Below are 21,334 nucleotides of genomic sequence, written 5' to 3'. Positions count from 1 at the left end.
TAAGCAAAGTTTTCCTCCCTTCAGAGAAAAGTACATCCTTTTTGATAACCACTACTTTCCATTGGGGTCTCACTCAGAGGTCCTTCATGTAGGACATTTTTTGCCAGTGTCTTGGCTTTCCATGCCTGAAATGCTCTTCTGAGCTTTTTAGCCAGACCAGAATGCTTTAAGGGCTGATTCTGAGGTCAGAGTGTACAGCAAGAATTTTTGAAACTGAAATTCAGACCAATGAAAAAATTTTACAATCTAATGAGCAATTTACATAAAGTTTAGTAGGCTCATCTAATGGCCGAAGAAGCATATAAATGATAATTCTTACTCACGTGAGTAAAGGAGAAAGAATGAAAAAATAATTCATCTTTAAATCTTCAGGTTTTAAAACATTATCTTAGAAATTAGAAACAAAGTTCTGCCAAAAGGAATAAATTCAATTATGAATTAACAAAGACTGTACCTTTCTATTTCTAATATATCCACTATATATTGCTTCTTTATTTTTCTCCTTCTTCTCAAAATCTTCTTTAGAAAGCACAAGCTCATGAACATCCTGTGAGCCTGCAGGTTTGCTTATCATCTGTTAAATATTAAAAAGAATACTTTAGAAATTCCTATAAGTTAAACTGATTAACACATTTATATAGAGTCAACCTCAAAATATATTGGTGAACTTTCATTTATAAGAAATGTACTTACTCTGGCTGACTGTCCAACAAAGAAAACAGCCTGCTTGCCCCCAACACCAAAATAGGAAATATCACTATTTAAACTGCGTGGCACTGGTACTGGACGAACATATCCTGAATGGTCACTAAAATAAAACATTATATTAAAACAGTGGTTTTTAAAAAGCTCCTTAAACTTCAAAGTCAATTTTTACAGCATATTTAGTAAGTATTAACAAAATGATCCCTAAGCCACCTAACATTTCTAATTCAAAGTTGAAAGAATCTGGGATAAAAGTAAAGACACTTTCCAGTAAGTGGTACTCAAAGTGTACTCCCCATATTAGCCATATCAGATTCAACTGGAAACTAAAGAAATGTAAATTTAGGGGGCCAGCATTGTAGTGTAGCAGGTAAAGCCATCACCAACAACGCCAGCATCCCATATGGGTGCCAGCTTGTGTTCCAGCTGCTCCACTTCCCATCTAGATCCCTGCAGATGGCCCGGGAAAAGCAGCTGAAGATGGTCCACATTCTTCTTCCCCTGCCACCCATGCGGGAGACCCGGATGAAGCTCCTGGCTCCTGGCTCTGGTCTAACCTAGCCCCAGCCATTGCAGCCATCCAGGGAGTAAACCAGCAGTTGGAAGATCTCTCTTTTTCTTTGTGTAAGTCTTTTAAAGAAATAAATAAATCTTTAAAAAAAAAACACACACCATACAAAGATATCCAAATTCTTGAGCCTGAAAAGGTCCCAGAAAACAGAACTCCAATCTCCTTTCCCTATATATCCTTATGGTCTAGAATCTTCCTTTCAAAATTTGCTTCCTCAAAGCTTACTAAAATACTGTGTGGAAAAAAGGAGAATTTAGCAAAGGAAATCCTCCTTTGCATTTATCAGGACAAATGAAAAGCTCAGAGGGAATTTTGTACCATACCATAACTTACTACACTCTAGACAGGAGGTACCATTGGTCTTTCAAAACACAGTTAAGGCTGCCACAGACAACATTTGCCACTATTAGAAATAAACAGAATTGAGGATGAGACTTGAACCCATTATTAAGTCAATGGAAAGCTAAAAAGCAGCCATGTCATAGCTGGGAAGAATTACAATTAGGAAGGAAGGGGGCTGACATTGTAGCACAGTGGGTTAAGCTACAGCTTGAACACGGGCATCCTAAACTGTAAAGCCAGTTTGAATTCCAGCCATTCTGCTTCTGGGCCAGATCTCAGATCTGGGCCAGATAATGCACCTGGGAAGGAATGAGATGATGGCCCAAGCGCTTGGGCCCCACCACCCATGTGGGAGACCTGGATGGAGTTCCTGGCCTCTGGTTTCCCCTGGCCCAACCGTAGGTACTGTGGCCATGTGGGGAGTGAATCAGCTTGATGGAAGAGCTCTCCTCTCTATCTCTCCCTTTTCTCTGATACTCTTTCAAATAAATAATGAACAGATTTTTTTAAATTTTTTGCCAGGTAGAGTTAGACATTGAGAGATAGAGGCAGAGAGAGAATTATAGACAGTGAGAGAGAGACAGAGAGGTCTTCCTTCCGTTGGTTCACTCCCCTAATGGTTGCCACAGCCGAAGCTGTGCCAATTTGAAGCCAGGAGCCAGGTACTTCCTCCTGGTCTCCCATGCGGGTGCAGGGACCCAAGCACTTGGGCCATCCTCCACTGCCCTCCCAGGCCACAGCAGAGAGCTGGAGTGGAAGAGGAGCAACCGGGACTAGAACCCAGGGTGCCGGCGCCGCAAACGGAGGATTAGCCTAGTGAGCCACAGTGCTGGCCCATGAACATATTTTTTAAAAGAGAATTAGGAAGATAACAGTCAAATAATTTACCAAAAAAAAAAAAAAAGAAAACTGAAAATATGAAAGTGAGATTAAAAGGCATGAATGACTAATGGAAGATGTAAGACACAAGTTTAAATAGAGCTAGAGAAAGAGAGAATGGGTTAACAGCTGCAAATATATTGAACCAGTAAGATACTGCCAAGAACCAGAGAGACCAAAAGAATAAAAAAGATGATAAACGAAAAAAATCCACAACACTATAAACACCAAAAGCAAACAAAAAAACTACAAAATTGCCTGACAAAACAAGTTAGAAGACTTTGACAGCAATGGTATTTTTTAAGTATAGTTTTATTTATTTTTTATTTTATTTGTTTGTTTGTTTGAAAATCAGAGTTACACAGAGAGAGAAGGAGAGGCAGAGTGAACCATCTACTGGTTCACTCCCCGACTGGCCGCAACAGCCAGAGCTTTGCTGATCCCAAGCCAGGAAACTGGAGCTTCTTCCAAGTCTTCCAATGTGGGTGTAGGGGCACAAGGATTTGGGCCATCCTCTACTGCTTTCCCAGGCCATAGCAGAGAGCTGGATCAGAAGTGGAGCAGCAGGGACTTGAACTGGCAACCAGATGTGATGCCAGCACTGCCACAGCACTGGCCCCAGCAATAGTATTAATCTGTGAAATATTATCTCCATGGTGATCAGAAAATATCTGCCAACCTAGAGTTGTGAAATACATTAATAAAGAATTTACAAATAAAAACACTTGAACACTATCATACCGTATTAGAATGCTTGGGATCAAGTCCTGCCTCTGCCACCCAACTGAGCTTCCTGATAATATACATCTGGGAGGCAGCAAATGATGACTTGGGTTCCTGCCACCCATGTGGAAAACCCAGATGGAGTTTCTGGCTCCTGGCTTCAACCTAGCCTAGCCCTAGTTGTCACAGGTATCTGGGAAGTAAACCAGCAGATGGAAGCCTATCTTTGCCTTTCAAATAAAAAATAAAAATGTGTTTAAAAAGTATGGTTGGAAAAGTAGAATGTATAAATTATGGAATTTCTAATAAGTCAGCCTTTAACTATTGCAGCCATTTAGGGAGTGAACCAGCAGATGGAAGGCCTTTCCTTCCGCTCTCATCTGTCTCTCTGGAACTCTGCCCTTCAAATAAATAAAATAAATCTTAAATAAAGTGAGTGGTAAGAGCTAACGTGTTCTAAAGTTCTTAATTTGAGGAAGAGATAGATACTTTTAATCTTGAAGTCTAAAGTTAAAGACATTCAAAATATCAACGACAACAGGAAAAAATACATAAATTAAAAATACTGAAGAGAAAAAAGGTGGAAAAAATAAATAGCAAAGTTTGAAAAATGTAAAACAGGAAAAATAACAGAGAAAGAATAAGATGAAATATTTTAATTGGTATAAAAGTTCATACATTAATATTAAAAATATAGAAAAGACTGACCAAATATTTCATATAAAGATACTGCTCAATTCCTGTACACACAAGCTATCCTCATACAACAGACACAAACCTGATCCCATGTAACAAGCAAAAACACTGCCTTGCACAACATACACACAAAATGCTTCCCACACAAGTATATACATTTACACAAAACACCTTGCACATGGGAGCCGGCATTGTGGAGCAGTCAGTTAAGTCACCATCTGTGACACCAGTATCCTATATGAACCAGCTAATGGAAGATGTCTCTCTCTCTCTCCTTCTAACTCTGCCTTTCTTTAAAAAAGGAAGAAAGGAAGGAAGGAAGAAAGAAAAAAAGCCTACCACCTCCACCAGAAATGCACAACACGATCCTATACCATGCCCTGACACACAAAAAAATCTTAAAAGGAATCAGAGAAAAACAGATAATACATAATGATAGAGACTGGCACTGTGGTGTTGCAGATAAAGCTGTCACCTGCAGTCCTGGCATCCCATATGAGCGCTAGTTCAAGTCCCAGCTACTCCACTTCTTTGTTGTTGTTGTTGTTTTTGACAGGCAGAGTGGACAGTGAGAGAGAGAGGAGAGAGACAGAGAAAAAGGTCTTCCTTTGCCGTTGGTTCACCCTCCAATGGCCGCTGTGGCCGGTGCACCGCGCTGATCCGAAGGCAGGAGCCAGGTGCTTCCCCTGGTCTCCCATGGGGTGCAGGGCCCAAGGACTTGGGCCATCCTCCACTGCACTCCCTGGCCACAGCAGAGAGCTGGCCTGGAAGAGGGGCAACTGGGACAGAATCCGGCGCCCCAACTGGGACTAGAACCCTGTGTGCCGGCGCCGCAGGCAGAGGATTAGCCTATCGAGCCGCGGCGCTGGCCAACTACTCCACTTCTGATCCAGCTCTCTGCTATGACCCAGGAAAGCAGTAGATGATGGCCCAAGTCCTCCAAACTCTGCACCCGTGTGGGAGACCTAGAAGAAGCTCCTGGCTCCTGGCTCCTGGCTTCAGATCAGCCCAGCTCTGGCCACTGCAGCCATTTGAGGAGTGAACCTGCAGAAAAAAGACCTCTCTCTCTCTCTCTCTCCGCCTCTGCCTCTCTGTAACTCTGCCTTTCAAATAAATCTTTAAAAAAATACTTAATGATATATAAAGACAGTAACAAGAAATTTCATACCATAAACTATGAAAGTCAACAGTAAGTGACATCTTTAATGTACTGAAACTTTTTTAGGATTCAATCTAAAATTCTATGCCTAACAAAAATATCATTAAGAGGAAAATTCTAAGGTTTTCAGACATATTAAAGTAGAAAAAAATTAATCAGGACAGATCTAAATTTAAAAAAATTTTAAAGAAAGACGATACTGAATAGTTATATCAATGAATAAATAATTTGAGTACTAGGAACGGCAAATATATGGGTAAGCAAACTGTTTAGGATCTCAGATTCCTATATGCAAATGTTCACAGCAGCATTACTACAATAACCAAGGTAGAAATAAGCCATGTTATGTTAACCTATGAATGGATAGATCAATGTGGTATGACTATACAGTGGAATATTATTCAGCCATAAAAAGGAACGAAGTTTTGATACCACATGCAACAATGCTACAACATAAATGAACCTTGAAAACATCATGCTAAGTGAAACAAGTCAGACACAAAAGAATAAATATGTCCTTAAATGACCATTTAATTTAATGTTCTTAAATTCCACTTAAATGGTATACTTCAAGTAGGCTAACTTATTTGGACAGAGAGCAAAACAGTGGTTACCAGGAGCTGGGAGTGGGGTCACAGAGCAGATGAGTCTTCCCATCTAGTCTAGCCAGAAAGGTCAGGTAATTGAAAAGCAACCTTCTTACATTAAACAAAAGAGAGAGGCAACTAGCCATTTTAAGCAGAATAAAGACAATATACATTGATTTTTTTAATGTACAAGCTTGTCAAAGTAAAATGTAGAAAAACGAAAGCACAAAGATCAAATCAGAATAAACTACACACTGTGATGAACTTATATGTGAAGTGATATATAGACTGTGATGGATCCAGTCTATGAATTTTGAAGTTCCAAGAAAACAAAATATTTATAGCAAACAAAAGGAATAAATGCAATCAAAGTGAGCAAAACATTAAAATAAAGAAGGAAATGAGGGAAATGGGAATACAGAAAAATTACACATGAAAAATAAGAAGCAATTATGAAAGATAGTAAGTTTAAATCCAAACACAAAATAATCACATTAAATTCAATTGGTCTAAAACTCCCAATTAGAAAACAGACACAACTATTGGGGATGGTGTAGTGCAGCAGGTTGCAACACTGGCATTCCGTATGTACACTGGTTCAAGTCTTACCTGCTTCACTTCCAATCTAGGTCCCTGCTAATGTGCCTGGGGAAACAGTGAAGAATTACCCAAGTATTTGGGTACCCTCCACCACCAAACGATAGACATATGGAGTTCCTGGTTCATGATTTCAGCCTGGCCCAGCCCTAGCCCTGCAGCCATTTGGAAAGTGAATCAGAGGATGGAAGATATCTCTCTCTCCCCCCATGGAAGCTTGATTGCAGACATTCTGTCTCTCCCTTTCTCTGTAACTCTGCTATTCAAATAAATAAATCGAAAGGACAAACAAGAAGACACAACTATTGCCTAAATGAAACCCTTTTTAAATACAGACAACTACTTGATTTGTTTGTTTAAAAGGCAGAAATATAGAGCTCTCCCATCTGCTGATTTACTCCTTGCATATCTGCAACAGCCAGGGATGGACCAGGGTGAAGTTAGGAGATGGGAACTCAATCTGGGTTTCCTATATGGGTGACAAGAACCCAATCATTTAAGCCATCACTGCTGCCTTCTCAGGGTGTGCATGAGCAGGAAGTGGAAATGGAACAGAACTGGGACTTGAACCTTAGCATTGATAGGGATGTGGGCATCTCAAGCAGCATCTTCACTGCTTTGCCAAATGCCTGCCCTAGATTTATCGTTTTAACACTAACAAAAAGAAATCTAGAGCGAACATATCAATTTTAAAAAAAGTCAATTTAAAAAAGAAAAATACCACCTGCACATGAAGACAGAAGAATGAACCAAATACATGGGTACATAAAACAGACTGTCACTTTCCCCCTGAGTGAAATATTGTTGAAATCAAAGTAATACTATTCTCAATACATGAAATAATATAAGACAATTAAATTACAAATGGCTACTAAGAGACCCAAACTGAGTTAAGACTCTCAAAATTTGGGGCCAGCACTGTAATATAGCAGGTAAAGCCACCACCAACAATGTGCCTGTGAAAGCAGCACAGCATGGCCCATGTCGTTGGGCCCCTGTACCCATGTGGTAGACTCAGATGAAGCTCCTATGTCCTAGCTTCAGTCTAGCCCAGCCATAGACGTTAACAGCCATTTGAATGAAACAGTGGATGGAAGATTTCTTTTTCTCATTCTATGTAACTCTTTCAAATAAATAAAATAAATCTTTAAAACACTGGCCTTTCCAGTTAAAACTGGCCCTGGAAGGCAGTGGTGATGGCTCAAGTAATTGGGTTCCTGCCACCCAAATGGGAGACCTGGATTGAATTCTCAGCTCCTAGCTTCAGTATGGCCCAATCCTGGCTGTTGTGAACATCTGGGGAGCAAAAACAGATAAAAGCTCATTCTGTATCTCTCAAATCTTTAAAAAAAAAACTTATCAATGTAGTCATATATAATGATCCATAGATCAACAATTAAAATAACATGGGGGTTGGTGCTGTGACACAGCAGGTTCATCTTCCACCTGTGGCATCGACATTCCATGTGCGCCAGTTCCAGTCCCCGGCTGCTTTTCTTCCAATTTAGCTCTCTGCTATGGCCTGGGAAAGGAGTGGAAGATAGCCTAAGTCCTTGGGCCCCTGTACCTATGTGGGAGACCTGAAAGAAGCTCTTGGCTCCTGGCATCAGCCCAGCTGTGGTCACTGCAGCCATTTGGGGAATGAACCACCAGATGGAAGACCTTTCTCTCTGTCTTTCCCTCTCACTGTCTGTAACTATACCTCTCATGTTTTTTTTGTTTGTTTTTGTTTTTGTTTTTTTTTTGACAGGCAGAGTGCACAGTGAGAGAGAGAGACAGAGAGAAAGGTCTTCCTTTGCCGTTGGTTCACCCTCCAATGGCCGTCGCGGCCGGCGCACCGCGCTGATCCGATGGCAGGAGCCAGGTACTTATCCTGGTCTCCCATAGGGTGCAGGGCCCAAGTACTTGGGCCATCCTCCACTGCACTCCCTGGCCACAGCAGAGAGCTGGCCTGGAAGAGGGGCAACCGGGACAGAATCCGGTGCCCCGAGCGGGACTAGAACCCGGTGTGCCGGCGCCGCAAGGCGGAGGATTAGCCTAGTGAGCCGCTGCGCCGGCTTCTCATGTTTTTTTAAGTAGTTAAGAAAAAAAAAATTATATGCTAAGAAATTCCATATAAACACTATGGAATATTAAAACACTTGAACAAAGAAGCCTCAAAAGAAGGGCAGGTGTTTGTTCTAGTGCTTAGGACTCTTTTGGGGACACCCACATTCCATATTGGAATATCTGGGCTCAAGCCCTGGCTACACTCTTAATTCCAGATTCCTGCTAATGTGCACCCTGGGAGGCAACAGTTGTTAACTCAAGTGGTAGGATCTCTGCCACCTATGTAGGAGACCTGGAATGAGTTTTCAGTTGCTACCGCCTTGCCTGCTGTGGGCAGTTGGAGGACTAAGTCAGCTCATGGAATTCTCTTTCTGTGTCTCTTTGTATCTCAAATACACAAATAAGTAAATTTATTGTAAAAGGCCAGAAAAGAGAAATGAGAAACCAAAAAAAAAAAAATATTGTAGCATAACAAACCTCAGCCCTAAGATGTCAATAATTACATTAAATCTAAAGGTGCAAATATAAAGGTAAAATAAATAAAACTGGCAGAGGGGTTAAAAACTATATGTTGTCTACAAAATAAGTCTTTTCACGTATAATGATACAGGTAGAGTAAAGGAAAATAGATGAGAAGATAAACAATGCAAAAGCAAATGAAAATAAACTTGAATGGCTATATATATATATAATTCAGAGCAAAGAAAATTATCAAACACAAAGAGCAACACTACCTAATGATGTAAGTGTAAGTCCATCAGGAAGGTATAACAATCCTGTAGGTGCATCAAATGAATCAAATTCAAAGTATTTAAGGCAAAAGAGAACTAAGAGAAATTAACCTACAAACAAAATGGAAGACCTCACTACCGCTCTCTTGGTCACCAGCACACAGATAATAAACAAGGCTATAAAGAAATGAACAGTATCATCAACCAATGGAAAAAGAATCTAGTTGACATTTACAGACCACTTCTCCCAACAGCAAAAAAAAATCCTCTTTTCAAAGACACATAAAATTCATCAAGATATATTACATTCTGGATCATAAAACAGAACCCCAAAATTGGAAAGAACTAATATCAAAGTGATACCCTTTCATCATAAAAAAATCAAACATGAATTCAACAGAGGGGCCAGCACAGCAGGTTAAAACCCTCGCCTGCAGTGCCAGCATTCCGTATAGGCACTGGTTCGAGTCCCGGCTGCTCCCCTTCCAATCCAACTCCCTGCAAATGCGCCTGGGAAAGCAGCAGAGGATGGCCCAGGCCCTTGGGCTCCTGCACCCATGTAGGAGACTCGGAAGAATCTCTTGGCTCCTGGATTCAGAGTGGCTCAGCTCCAGCCACTGCGGCCACCTGGGGAGTGAACCAGCGGATGAAGACCTCTCTCTTTTTCTCTCTGTCTCTACCTCTCTCTGTAATCTGTCTTTCAAATAAATAAAATAAATCTTAAAAAAAATCAACAGAAAAGCAATAGGAAAATTTGTTGGGAACAGCTGGAAATTAGAAAACATACTCCTGAAACAATCTAGTGGTCAAAGAACAAGTTAAAAAAGAAATAAAAATATACTGGATGTGAGTATCTAGCCTAGCTAGTATCTACCCACATCCCACATGATAATACTGGAGTTCATTTCCTAGTTCCAGATTAATGCTGAAGTAGACCGTGGGAGGTGGCTAACCCTGGATGTTACAGGCATTGGATGGGAGCTCTAAGTCTCTCTATAATAAACATCATCTCAGGGCTGGTGCTGTGGCGCAGCAGGTTAACACCCTGGCCTGAAGCACCAGCAGCTCCTATGGCCGCTGGTTTGGGACCTGGCTGCTCCACTTCCGAACCAGCTCTCTGCTATGGCCTAGGAAAGCACTGGAAGATGGCCCAAGTCCTTGGGCCCTGCACCCGCATAGGAGACCAGGAGGAAGTACCTGGCTCCTGGCTTCAGATCGGTGCAGCACCGGCCGTAGTGGACATTTGGGAAGTGAACCAATGGAAGGAAGACCTTTCTCTGTCTCTCTCTCATTGTCTAACTCTGCCTGTGTAAAAAAAAAAAAAAGAAAAGAAAAAGAAACATGTAGGATGCAGCCTTCTTCCTAGAATTACTATTAGTCAAAGTCTAAGACTGATTCATTAAGGGAAAAGGAAAAGCTAAATGGGTTAAGAATTCAGTTAGGATGGCAATACTTCTAGAAAACAGAGTGAAACTACTCTCTCAGAATTTCCTTAAAATATTTGAGAGAAAAAACACAAAGATAAGGGAAAAGGACAAAACATGACACATACTCAAGAATTATCCTCACTGATTAGAAATGTATACTCAGGGGTCAGCACTGTGGCGCAGCAGGTTAATCCTCTGCCTGCAGCACCGGCATCCCATATGGGCGCCGGCTCTAGTCCCGGCTGCTCCACTTCCAATACAGCTCTCTGCTATGGCCTGGGAAGGCAGTGGAAGATGGCTCAGGTCCTTGGGCCCCTGCACCCATGTGGGGAACCAGGAAGAGGCGCCTGGCTCCTGGCTTTGGATCAGCGCATCTCCGGCCAAAGAGGATGTTTGCAGAGTGAACCAAAGGAGGGAAGACCTTTCTGTCTCTCCCTCTCACTATCTGTAACTCTACCTCTCAAATAAAATTTAAAAAGAAAAATTTAAAAAAAAAAAATGTATACTCATACTCAGAAAGTGTAAACAATCAAAACCATGCATACCAACCAAATCTACCTAACAATCCTATCACAGCAAATAAGGCTGAGAGTTCAGATTCCAAGTTCCCAACTTGTATTATTAAGTCTCCAAAAATCTATACCCAAGGATTACTGAAATATCCTTCACAATGGTAAATAAAAGTAGAAAAATAATCTAAGATTTTAAGAAACAATCTTGGCCAGCACTGGCACTGCATGTTAAGCCACCATCTGCAATGACTGTATACCAGTTGGGCACCAGTTCGATTCCCAGCTAACTCCACTTCCAATCCAGCTCCCTACTAAAGCACCTGGGAAGGCAGCAGAAGATAGACTGAGTCCTTGGGCCTCTGAACCCACATAAGAGACCTGGATGAAGCTCCTGATTCATGGCTTTGGCCCGGCCCAGCCCTGGCCTTTCTAGCCATTGGGGTGACCTAGGAGATGGAAGATCTCTCTAATTCTGTCAAATAAATAAATAAATCTATAAAAAAAAAAAAAAGAAAGAAACAATTTTGCATCACAACAGTCCTCAGGAGAATTCTCTCCCTCAAGAATACATTTACATTAAAGTATATAAACATTTCAGAAAACATGTCATTCATACTCCTGATATAATGAAAGACAAGTTTCTAATCCCTCTGAAAAAAACATAAGTGCTTGGGCCCCTGCACCCACATGGGAGACCAGGAAGCAGCACTTGGTTTCTGGCTTCGGATTGGTGCAGCGCCGGCCATAGTGGCCATTTGGGGAGTGAATCAATGGAAGGAAGACCTTTCTCCCTGTCTCTCTCACTCTCACTGTCTATAACTACCTGTCAAATAAAAAAAATATATTAAAAAAAAGAAAAAAGAAAAAATCAGCAGTTGGTTTATTAGATTAGAGAAGTAAATCTTGCATGGAAATAAAACATAAAAGTTTGCTTAAGAAAAACAAACAGGGAAGTGCAGCATTGCATCATGACAGTTGACGCCTGTAATGCTGGCATCCTGTATGGGCACCATCTGAGTCCCAGCTGCCCCCCTTGCAATCCAGTTCCCTACTAATACACTTAGGAAAGTAAAGGAAGATGGCCCAAATCCTTGGGCACCTGTATATATGTGGGAGACCTGGATGAAGCTCTTGGCTTTGGCCTAGCCTAGTCCTGGCCACTGCAGCCAATTGGGGAGTGAATCGGCAGGTGGAAGTATCTCTCTGTCTTACCCTTTCTAACTCAGTCATTCAAGTAAGTCTTTGCAAGACAGAAAAGAAAAAGAAAAAGAAAAAGAAAAAGAAAAAGAAAAAGAAAAAGAAAAGAAAAGAAAAAAACAAACAGGGATGATTATAAAATTGCCAGGAAACAGAGTAAACTGATTATGTAAGGGGAATTCAAAAAGTTTATGGAAAAAAGAATTAAAAGAGAATGCACATTTGCATTGATGTTTTTGAAGCCCTCTATATACATATATTTCTACCTCAAATCTACCAATGGAAAAAAAAATCCACCAAAATGAAGAAAGCTCCACCTCTAACAAAACTGACAAATGCCCACAGATCCCTATGAGAGTCTTAGGAATAAATTTGCCAAACATAACAGAAACTATCAAATTACAGAATGATGCTTAATGCTACGAATGTACAACTAAGTTCAAGCAAACACAAACATCAGAAAGTAAATGAAAGCTCATCTTAATTTGCAGAAAAATAACTGACGACAAGGCAATTTAAGGATATTGCTGCTGGGGGACCCCTCTACACTCTACAAGCTAAAAATGGCATGTCATACAGCATGCCTTTTTTTTTTTTTTTTTTTTTGGACAGGCAGAGTGGACAGCGAGAGAGAGAGAGAGACAGAGAGAAAGGTCTTCCTTTTTCCGTTGGTTCTCCCCCCAATGGCCACTGCGGCCAGCGCGCTGTGGCCGGCGCACCGCAAGGATCTGAAGCCGGGAGCCAGGTGCTTCCCCTGGTCTCCCATGCAGGTACAGGGCCCAAGCACTTGGGCCATCCTCCACTGCACTTCCCTGGCCACAGCAGAGAGCTGGCCTAGAAGAGGAGCGACCGGGACAGAATCCAGCACCCCGACTGGGACTAGAACCCAGTGTGCCAGCACCACTGGCGGAGGATTAGCCCATTGAGCTGCGGCGCCAGCCGCAGCATGCCATTTTGTAAAAAAAGATTATTTTATTTGAAAGGCAGAGGCGGGGGGGGTGGGGTGGGGATTCCCTCCGCTGGTTCACTCCAGATAGCCATAACAGTGGAAGCTGCACTGATCCGAAGCCAGTAGCTTCTTCCGGGTCTCCCACATGGGTGCAGGGGCCCAAGGACTTAGGGCATCTTTTACTGCTTTTCTAGGACATACCAGAGAGCTATATCAAAAGTGGAGAAGCCAAGAAGCATGTCATTTTTTTATTTTCCCCAAAATGGCTCTGTCAATTAAGAACTTGTCAATTGCTGAGCAAGTTCAAAGTTCAGAAAACAGCACTGATCCAACACACACCTAAATTATAGTCAGCTGACCTAAATTATCACCCTTTCTACCTCTACAAAATGAATACACATTTTTAGAATTATACTCTAGGTATTCAAGTTAACTTCTAAAGCAGTAGCTATAATATTACCGGGGTTATGAGCGAATTCTCTAGGTGCATGTAATCTAGTACCTTAACGGAAGGCTGTGTTACACAGGTATATGCATTTCAAAAATTAGTAAACAGAATGAACACTTCCAAAATGGCAGTGTTAAAGACCTTTGAAAATCTATTCATTGATAAAAGTGATTCTCATACTCCCCCAAATTGTCAACTTTTTCAGAACTCCAAAAGTTAACCAAAGGATTAGAACAATCTAAGCATCTTTATTCAAGAAACAAACAATCTCAGTAAGAATAATGAACTCTGTGGTATTCTGACTTGCCCAATCTCATTCCCTTCTTACTAGCTCTAGAGTAGTCTTGAAAGGCAACAGCCCCACTGGCCAGCGCCGCGTATCACTAGGCTAATCCTCCGCTTTGTGGCGCTGGCACACCAGGTTCTAGTCCCGGTCGGGGCGCCGGATTCTGTCCCGGTTGCCCCTCTTCCAGGCCAGCCCTCTGTTGTGGCCAGGGAAGTGCAGTGGAGGATGGCCCAAGTCCTTGGGCCCTGCACCCCATGGGAGACCAGGAGAAGCACCTGGCTCCTGCCTTCGGATCAGCGCGGTGCACCGGCCACAGCGGCCATTGGAGGGTGAACCAAGGGCAAAGGAAGACCTTTCTCTCTCTCTCACTGTCCACTCTGCCTGTCAAAAAAAAAAAAAAAAAGAAAGGCAACAGCCCCACTAATCATTCATTAGATAACTGAATAGCTCTGGAATTTCTCCAAAGCCCTGACCCCAGAGAACTGCCAGTATTGGACCTGCCTAGCAGTTCCCTAAGAACCCCAACTAACAGAATTTGTCTTTATTTGCCCAATTTAGACCTTGTTCCTCATAAAGAGGTTTTCCTCTGGAGTGTTTGTCAAAAATCAAACAGCCAGGGGCCGCCACTATGGCAAAGAGTTAAGCCCCGACCTGTGATGATAGCGGATGAGAACAGTTTGAGTCCCGGCTGCTTGCTCCACTTCCAATCCAGCTCTCTGTTAATGCGCCTAGGAAAACAGTGGAAGTCATAAGTGTTTGGGCCCCTGAGACCCACATGGAAATGGAAGACCTAGATAGAGTTCTAGGCTCTTAGCTTCAGCCTGACCACACCTTGCCACTGCAGCCATTTGGGGTGTGAACAAGCAGATGAAAGATCTCTGCCTCTCTGTCTTGCCCTCACTCTCTCTGTAACTCTGCCTTAGAAATAAAAACAACAACAACAACAAAAAACTCTACATCAATCAGCTATGCAGGCACTCTGGTGCAGTGTTAAGCCACTGCTTGGCATGCATGCATTCTATATAGAAGTGGAGTGCCAGTTATTCTGCTTCTGATCTAGCTTCCTGCTAACACAACCTGGGAGCCAGCAGATAACGGCTCAAGTGCTTGAACCCCTGCCTTACACTGGAAACCCAGATGGAGTTCCAGGCTCCTGGCTTAACAGTGGCTGTAGCAGGCATTTGGGGAGTGAACCAGCAGATGGTAAATCTCTCTCTGTGTGTGTATGTGTGTGTCTTTCACATAGATGAAAATAAAGAATCATTTTTAAAAAGTCTCATTTAAAAAATGAAATCAATCAGCATCTGTTTAATATTACAGCTGCCTAAGGTAATGAAAACAGCTGAAACAAAAAAATGGCTGAACACCTAGAATGAAAAGCTGGGGAATTAAGAGGCTCATGGTGGTTTCTATATATTCTTTTTTATTTACTTGAAAGACAGTGACTAGAGTGGGTTGGATGGGTTGTTGGGGGCAGAGAGAAAGAGAAAGAGATCTTCCACCTGCAAGTTCATTTCTCAAATGGCCACAATGGCCAGGGCTAGGCCAGACCAAAGTCAGGATCCAGGTCTCCCATGGTGGTAGGGCCCAAGTACTTGGGCCATCTTCCACCACTTTCCCAGACACATTAGCAGGGAACTGGATCAGAAGTGGAGCAGCCAAAACGTGAACTGGACACCAGGACTATAAATGGCAGCTTAACCTGCTGAGCCACAATATCATGGTTTCTAAAAGTTGAAAATATTCGAGAGAATTAGCAAGGTACACCCACGCACAGGACTGTATCCATGCTCAAGAAAGAACTGAGGGGGCAGGGGTTTGGCCTAGCGGTTAAGACACCTGCATTGCGACATCAAAGTACCTGGGTTCAGTGCTCAGCTCTTGACTCTGCCAGCTTCCTGTTAATACAGACCCTGGGAGACAGCAGTGATGGCTCAAGTAACTGTATTCCTGTCATACATGTAGATCTGGATTGAATTCCTGACTCCTGGTTTTTATCTCACTCATCCCAGTCCTGGCCACTGTGGGCATTTGGGGAGTGAATAAGCAGATAAAAATTCTTTTTCCTCTCTTTCTCATTGCCTCTCAAATAAACAAATACATAAAAAAAATGAGAAGGTTCTATTCACCAACTCTGGCTCACCTTGAAGTTCTGTGTAAGAAGGGAAAGCTAAGGATGAATTATATATTGCAAGCAGAGCATTAAAAACATAGCCCACTATGCACACAAAGTCCCTCAGTAAAAGCTGGAAGACTTAGTGATTCATTTAAGAAATAATTAGCTGACCACTAAGCTAACCAGGCAGACTTGTATAATAACACAAGATAAAGGATGGACTTTATAGATAATCAGGCCAAGGAATCCACTACACTAATAAACAACAAATAGAAGTAACAAGTCCTACAGAGTAGAAAGGATTAGATTCCCAAAGCTGCCACACTATATTATTTAAAACGTCCATTTCAACAAATAATTACAAGCCATGAAAAGAAATATCAATGTATGGTCCACATAAACACCAAGGCAATTAGTAGAAATTGTCCCAGAAAAATCTGAGATACTGGATTCAACCACATTAAATATATTTAAAGAACTAACGGAAACTATGTTTAATGAACTAAAAGAAAATGTAAGAACAGTATTTCAAATCAATAGAAGCAGAAATGGAAAAAAAAAAAAAAAAAAAAGGAGGGGTGGGTACTGTGGTAAAACAGGTTAGGCTGTCATTTGGGATGCTTACATGTTGTATCAAAGGCCAGAGACTAAGTCCCATCTCCACTTCTGATCAAGCTTCCTGTTATTTGTGCCTGAGAGATAACAGATGGCGGCCAGAATCCTTGGGTTCCTGTCAGGCATGTGGGAAACCCAGACTGAGTTTCTGGTTTTGGCCTGGTGGACGCCTTGGTGTGAAAGCATTTGGGGAGTGAATCAGTGCATGGAAGTTGTCTTTTTCTCTGTCACTCTGCCTTTCAAATAACTAAATAAATAAATCTTAGAATAACAACAACAAAAAACCCACACACACTGACAAAAGAAATTTTAAAATTTGGAAAGAATGGAGATTCACTTAAGAGATGCTAAAGCAGATTTCAGCTGGCAGAATAAATAACCCATGAATTTGAAGACAAAATGACTTGACATTTGCAAAACAAAACATAATAAAAAATGAAAAACAATAAAAAATTAACAATTAAAAAAGAAAAAAATGAACAGAGACTCAGAGACCTTTAAGATACTATCAATTATACCAATGTAGGGTTAAGAAGAGTTATAGGAAATGCATCCAAAAAAATACAGAAATATAATGGTTCAAACTTTCCCATATTTTATGGAAAATACTCTCTACACAGCCATGAAATTAATTGAACTCCATAAAGGAGGTCTCAAAAAGATCCACACCCTGACACATCAGAGTTCAATTGTAAAAAATCAGACACAAAGACAGAACATCCAAAGCAACAAGAGAGAGCTGATTTGTTAAACAGATGTGCCCCTCAATAAGACTAACAGCTGATCACTTATTAGGAGCCATGGAAAGTGTCAGTGGGTTAACAAAAAGTATTCAAAGAAAAAGACAGTCAGCTAAAACTTCTTTATCCAGCACAAGTAGATATCAATAACAAAAAAATATGATATTCCCAGGTTTTTTTTTTTTTAAAGATTTATTTTATTTATTTGAAAGACAGAGTTACAGAGAGAGGTAGAAACAGAGAAAAGAGGTCTTCTACCTGCTGGTTCATCCCCCAGATGGCAGTAACGGCTGGAGCTGTGCCTATCCAAAGCCAGGAGCCAGGAGCTTCTTCCAGGTCTCCCACGTGGGTGCAGGGGCCCAAGGACTTGGGCCATCTTCCACTGCTATTCCAGGCCATAGCAGAGAGCTGGATGGGAAGAGGAGCAGCTGGGACTAGAACCGGTGCCCATATGGGATGCCAGCACTTCAGGCCAGGTCTTTAACCCACTGCACCACAGCACCGGCATTAAGATAGTCCCAGATTTAAAAAAAAAAAAAAAAAAAAAAAAAAAACTAGAGGAATTAGTAACTAGTAGATAGCCCTATATGTGCTATTGAAGAAAGCCCTTTGTACTAAAATGGAATAACTTCAGAAAGTAACTCAAATATGCATGAATGAAGAGCAATTTGGGGCCAGAGCTGTGGCATAGCAGGTAAAGCCACCATGTGCAGTGCTGGCATTCCATATGGGTGCTGGTTCGAGTCCCAGCTGTTCCATTTCTGATCCAGCTCTCTGCTATGGCCTGGGAAAGCAGTGGAGGATGGCCCAGGTCTTTGGGAACCTGCACCCATGTGGGAGACCCGGAAGAAGCTCCTGGCTTCAGATCGGCACAGCTCCAGCTGTTGTGGCAAATAGGGGAGTGAACCAGCAGATGGAAGTCGTCTCTCTCTCTCTCTCTCTCTCTCTCTCTACCTTCCTTCTCTCTGTGTGTAACTCTGATTTTCATGAAAATAAATAAATCTTTTAAAAAAAATTTATGGGAATGGCATTATGGCACAGCAAGTAAAGCTGCCACCTGCAATGATGGCATCCCATATTGGCACTGGTTAATGCCCTGGCTGCTCCACTTACCATCCAGCTCCCTGCTAATGGCCTGGGAAAAGCAACAGAGGTGGTTCAAGTGCTGGGGCCCCTGCCACCCACATGGAAGGCCTGGCTCAGTACTGGCCATTGCAGCCATCTGTGGAGTGAAATATAAATGGCAGATCTCTCTCTATCTCTATCTCTCTTTAACTCTTTCAGATAAATAAATCTTTCAAGAAAAAAAAAAAAAAAAGTAGGGGCCGGTGCTCTGGTGTAGCGGGTACATACACCACCTGTAGTGTCAGCATCCCTTATGGTTCCTGGTTCAAGTCCCAGCTGTCCCACTTCCGTTCCAGCTCTCTGCTACGGCCTGGGAAAGCACTGGAAGATGGTCCATGTCCTTGGGCCCCTTTACCCACATGGGAGACCCAAAAGAAGCTCCTAGCTTCAGACAGGCACAGCTCCAGCCATTGTGGCCATCTAGGGGAGTGAACCAGTATATGGAAGACCTCTCTTTCTCTCCCCCTGCCTCTACCTCTCTGTAACTCTGCCTTTCAAATAAATAAATTAATCTTTCTAAAAAAAGTAAATTATGGTAGTGGTAACTACACAGATAAATAGAATAGAAAAGGCAGTATTAATGTATTCTTTATAATGTTTCTGATGTAACAGATAATTCCATAAAACGGTAGGTATAAAACTCTGCTGTCAGGGTTCTAATATATAAGAATGTCATTTACATGAAAATAATAGCACATACGAGTGGGTTGGGAAATGAAGTCACATAGAAGCAAATTTTCTATGTACTACAGACATTCAGTTGGCATTAATCCAAACTGTATTATTTTAAATTAAAATGCATCATTGGGGCTGGAACTGTAGCATAGCAGGTAAAGCAACTGCCTGCAAAGCCAGCATCCCATATGGGTGCTGGTTCAAGTTATAGCTGCTCCACTTCCGATCCAGCCCTCTGCTATGGCCTCGGAATATAGAAGAAGATGTCCCAAGTCCTTGGGCCCCTGCACCCCCGTGAGAGACACAGAAGAACCTCCTGGTTCCTGGCTTTGGATTGGCACTACTCCTGCTGTTGCCAATTGGGGAGTGAACCAGAGGATGGAAGACCTCTCTCTACCTCTCCTTCTCTCTCTAACTCTACTTTCAAATAAATAAATCTTTAAAAATACATCAGAATCCCTAAAAAACATCTAAAAATGTAAATTAACTATTATAAGCAGAATATATTAGTGATTGACAGGAGTGAGGAGGTTGAAGAAGTGATTATGCCTCAGTAAAACGATTCTTTTGGAGTGGTGAAAATGTCCTGGAATTGGTGACAACTGCCCAACTGAATTGTATGTTTTAACACAGTGAATATTACAGTATATAAATTATATCTCCGTAAAAAATAAATTCAGCAAAGACACTTAAGGATAAATATGAGCATTTTACTGTGGGTAAATTTTATTCCATAAGAATATAAATTAATGAACTCTAGATAATGTTATCAACACTTTATCAGGAGCACAGAACTTTTATTCAGCCAAGAGCCATTTGGATACTTATAGTATCATCTGAGGGCCATACAAAATTATCAACTTAAAAATTAGCCTGCTGTAGCCTAGTGTGTAAAGCCACCGCCGCTGCAGTGCTAGCATCCCATATGGGTGCAGGTTCGAGTCCCGGCTGTTCCACTTCTGATCTAGCTCTCTGCTATGGCCTGGAAAAAGCAGTAGAAGATGCCCAAGTTCTTGGGCCCCTGCACCCGTGTGGAAGACCTGGAAGAAGCTCCTGACTCCAGATCAGCACATCTCTGGCCATTGCAGAGGTGAGGGAGAGAACCAGAGGCTGAAAGACCTCTCTCGCTCTCCCTGTCTCTGCTTCTCTGTAACTCTACCTTTCAAATAAATAAATAAATCTTTGAGAAAAACAATTAGCCTCCTACAGATTTATTGCATTTCGAGTCCTGCTTGCAGTTGCCTTGGCAGAGCCAGACCAAATGATTTCTATATAAGGCAGGATGTCCCACACCCTGCTTCTATATACAGGCAGGATGTCCCATACCCTGCTTTAAATATAAGTTGAAAGTCTATATTGATACAGGTAATTTATTTTAAACTATATTAAAAAGACATAGTAGTGATCAGTAGGATGGATAGATAATATAGTAAAGCAATGATCAATGGTATACAGATATTCACTGTAGAATGTCAACCTTTTTATTAAATAGATATAATGCTGAGCAGGCATGTGTATGGTAGTGCAGTGGGTTAAGCTGCCTCCTAGGATGCCTGCAAGTGTGTCAGAGTGCCTGGTTTGAGTCCTGGCTACTACACTTCCAATTCAGCTTCTGGCTAACATGATACTGAAAGGCAGCAGATAATAGCTCAAGTGGTTAAGTCGGTGTCATCCATGTGAGACTTGGATTGAGTTCTGAGATCCTGGCTTTAGCCTGGCCCAGCACTGGATACTGCAGGCATTTGCTAAGTGACCCAGTTGATGGAAGATCTCTATATATTCTTCTCTCTCTGTTGCTCTACCTTTCAAATAAATAAATAAATATTTTTTTAAAATGTTTTAAAATGCTGAGCAAAGATTCGTGTTCAGCAAATTCTCATATCCAGTTTGTGGACCATTCTATAAGAAAACTAGCCTGAACTCTATAAAAAATAATAGTGAAAAAAACAAAAGGTGAGAAAAAGATCACACAGATATAACAAAAAACTCCACAAAACCCAAATATGGGATATTAGATATTGTTCCATCAGCAATAAATCTCTTGGGTGTGATTATAAATTTATGACTATAAGAACAACCTCATTCTCAGGAAGTACGTAATGAAGTTTTTTGGAGTGAAATGTTATGATTTAGGAAAAAGAGTGCATGTGCATGCATACAGATAATAAATGTGACAAAATGTTAATTGATAAATCTAGATGAAGG

General features: G+C 41.6%; 1 protein-coding gene across 7 annotated transcripts in view; it reads right to left on the bottom strand.

Moving 5' to 3' along the window:
• The window catches only part of SMCHD1 (structural maintenance of chromosomes flexible hinge domain containing 1), a 164,500-nt gene that overhangs the window by 119,404 nt on the left and 23,762 nt on the right, over nt 1–21,334 (bottom strand). For 6 of the 7 annotated variants that reach the window (XM_051851361.2, XM_008261120.4, XM_051851360.2 and 3 more), the window contains exons 6-7: nt 694–808; nt 455–574 (exon numbers count right to left, since the gene is read on the bottom strand). In XM_051851361.2, the coding sequence (XP_051707321.2) occupies nt 455–574; nt 694–808 (235 nt within the window). Of the gene's footprint in view, nt 1–454; nt 575–693; nt 809–16,599; nt 16,760–21,334 lie in introns of those variants that run through there. The other variant, XM_070050414.1, reaches the window with a different exon arrangement.

This window comes from Oryctolagus cuniculus, chromosome 10 (genome assembly GCF_964237555.1).
Source record: "Oryctolagus cuniculus chromosome 10, mOryCun1.1, whole genome shotgun sequence".
Taxonomy (NCBI): Eukaryota; Metazoa; Chordata; class Mammalia; order Lagomorpha; family Leporidae; genus Oryctolagus; species Oryctolagus cuniculus.
Note: the sequence above shows the minus strand (reverse complement) of the source record. Positions and strands in the feature narration are given on the sequence as shown.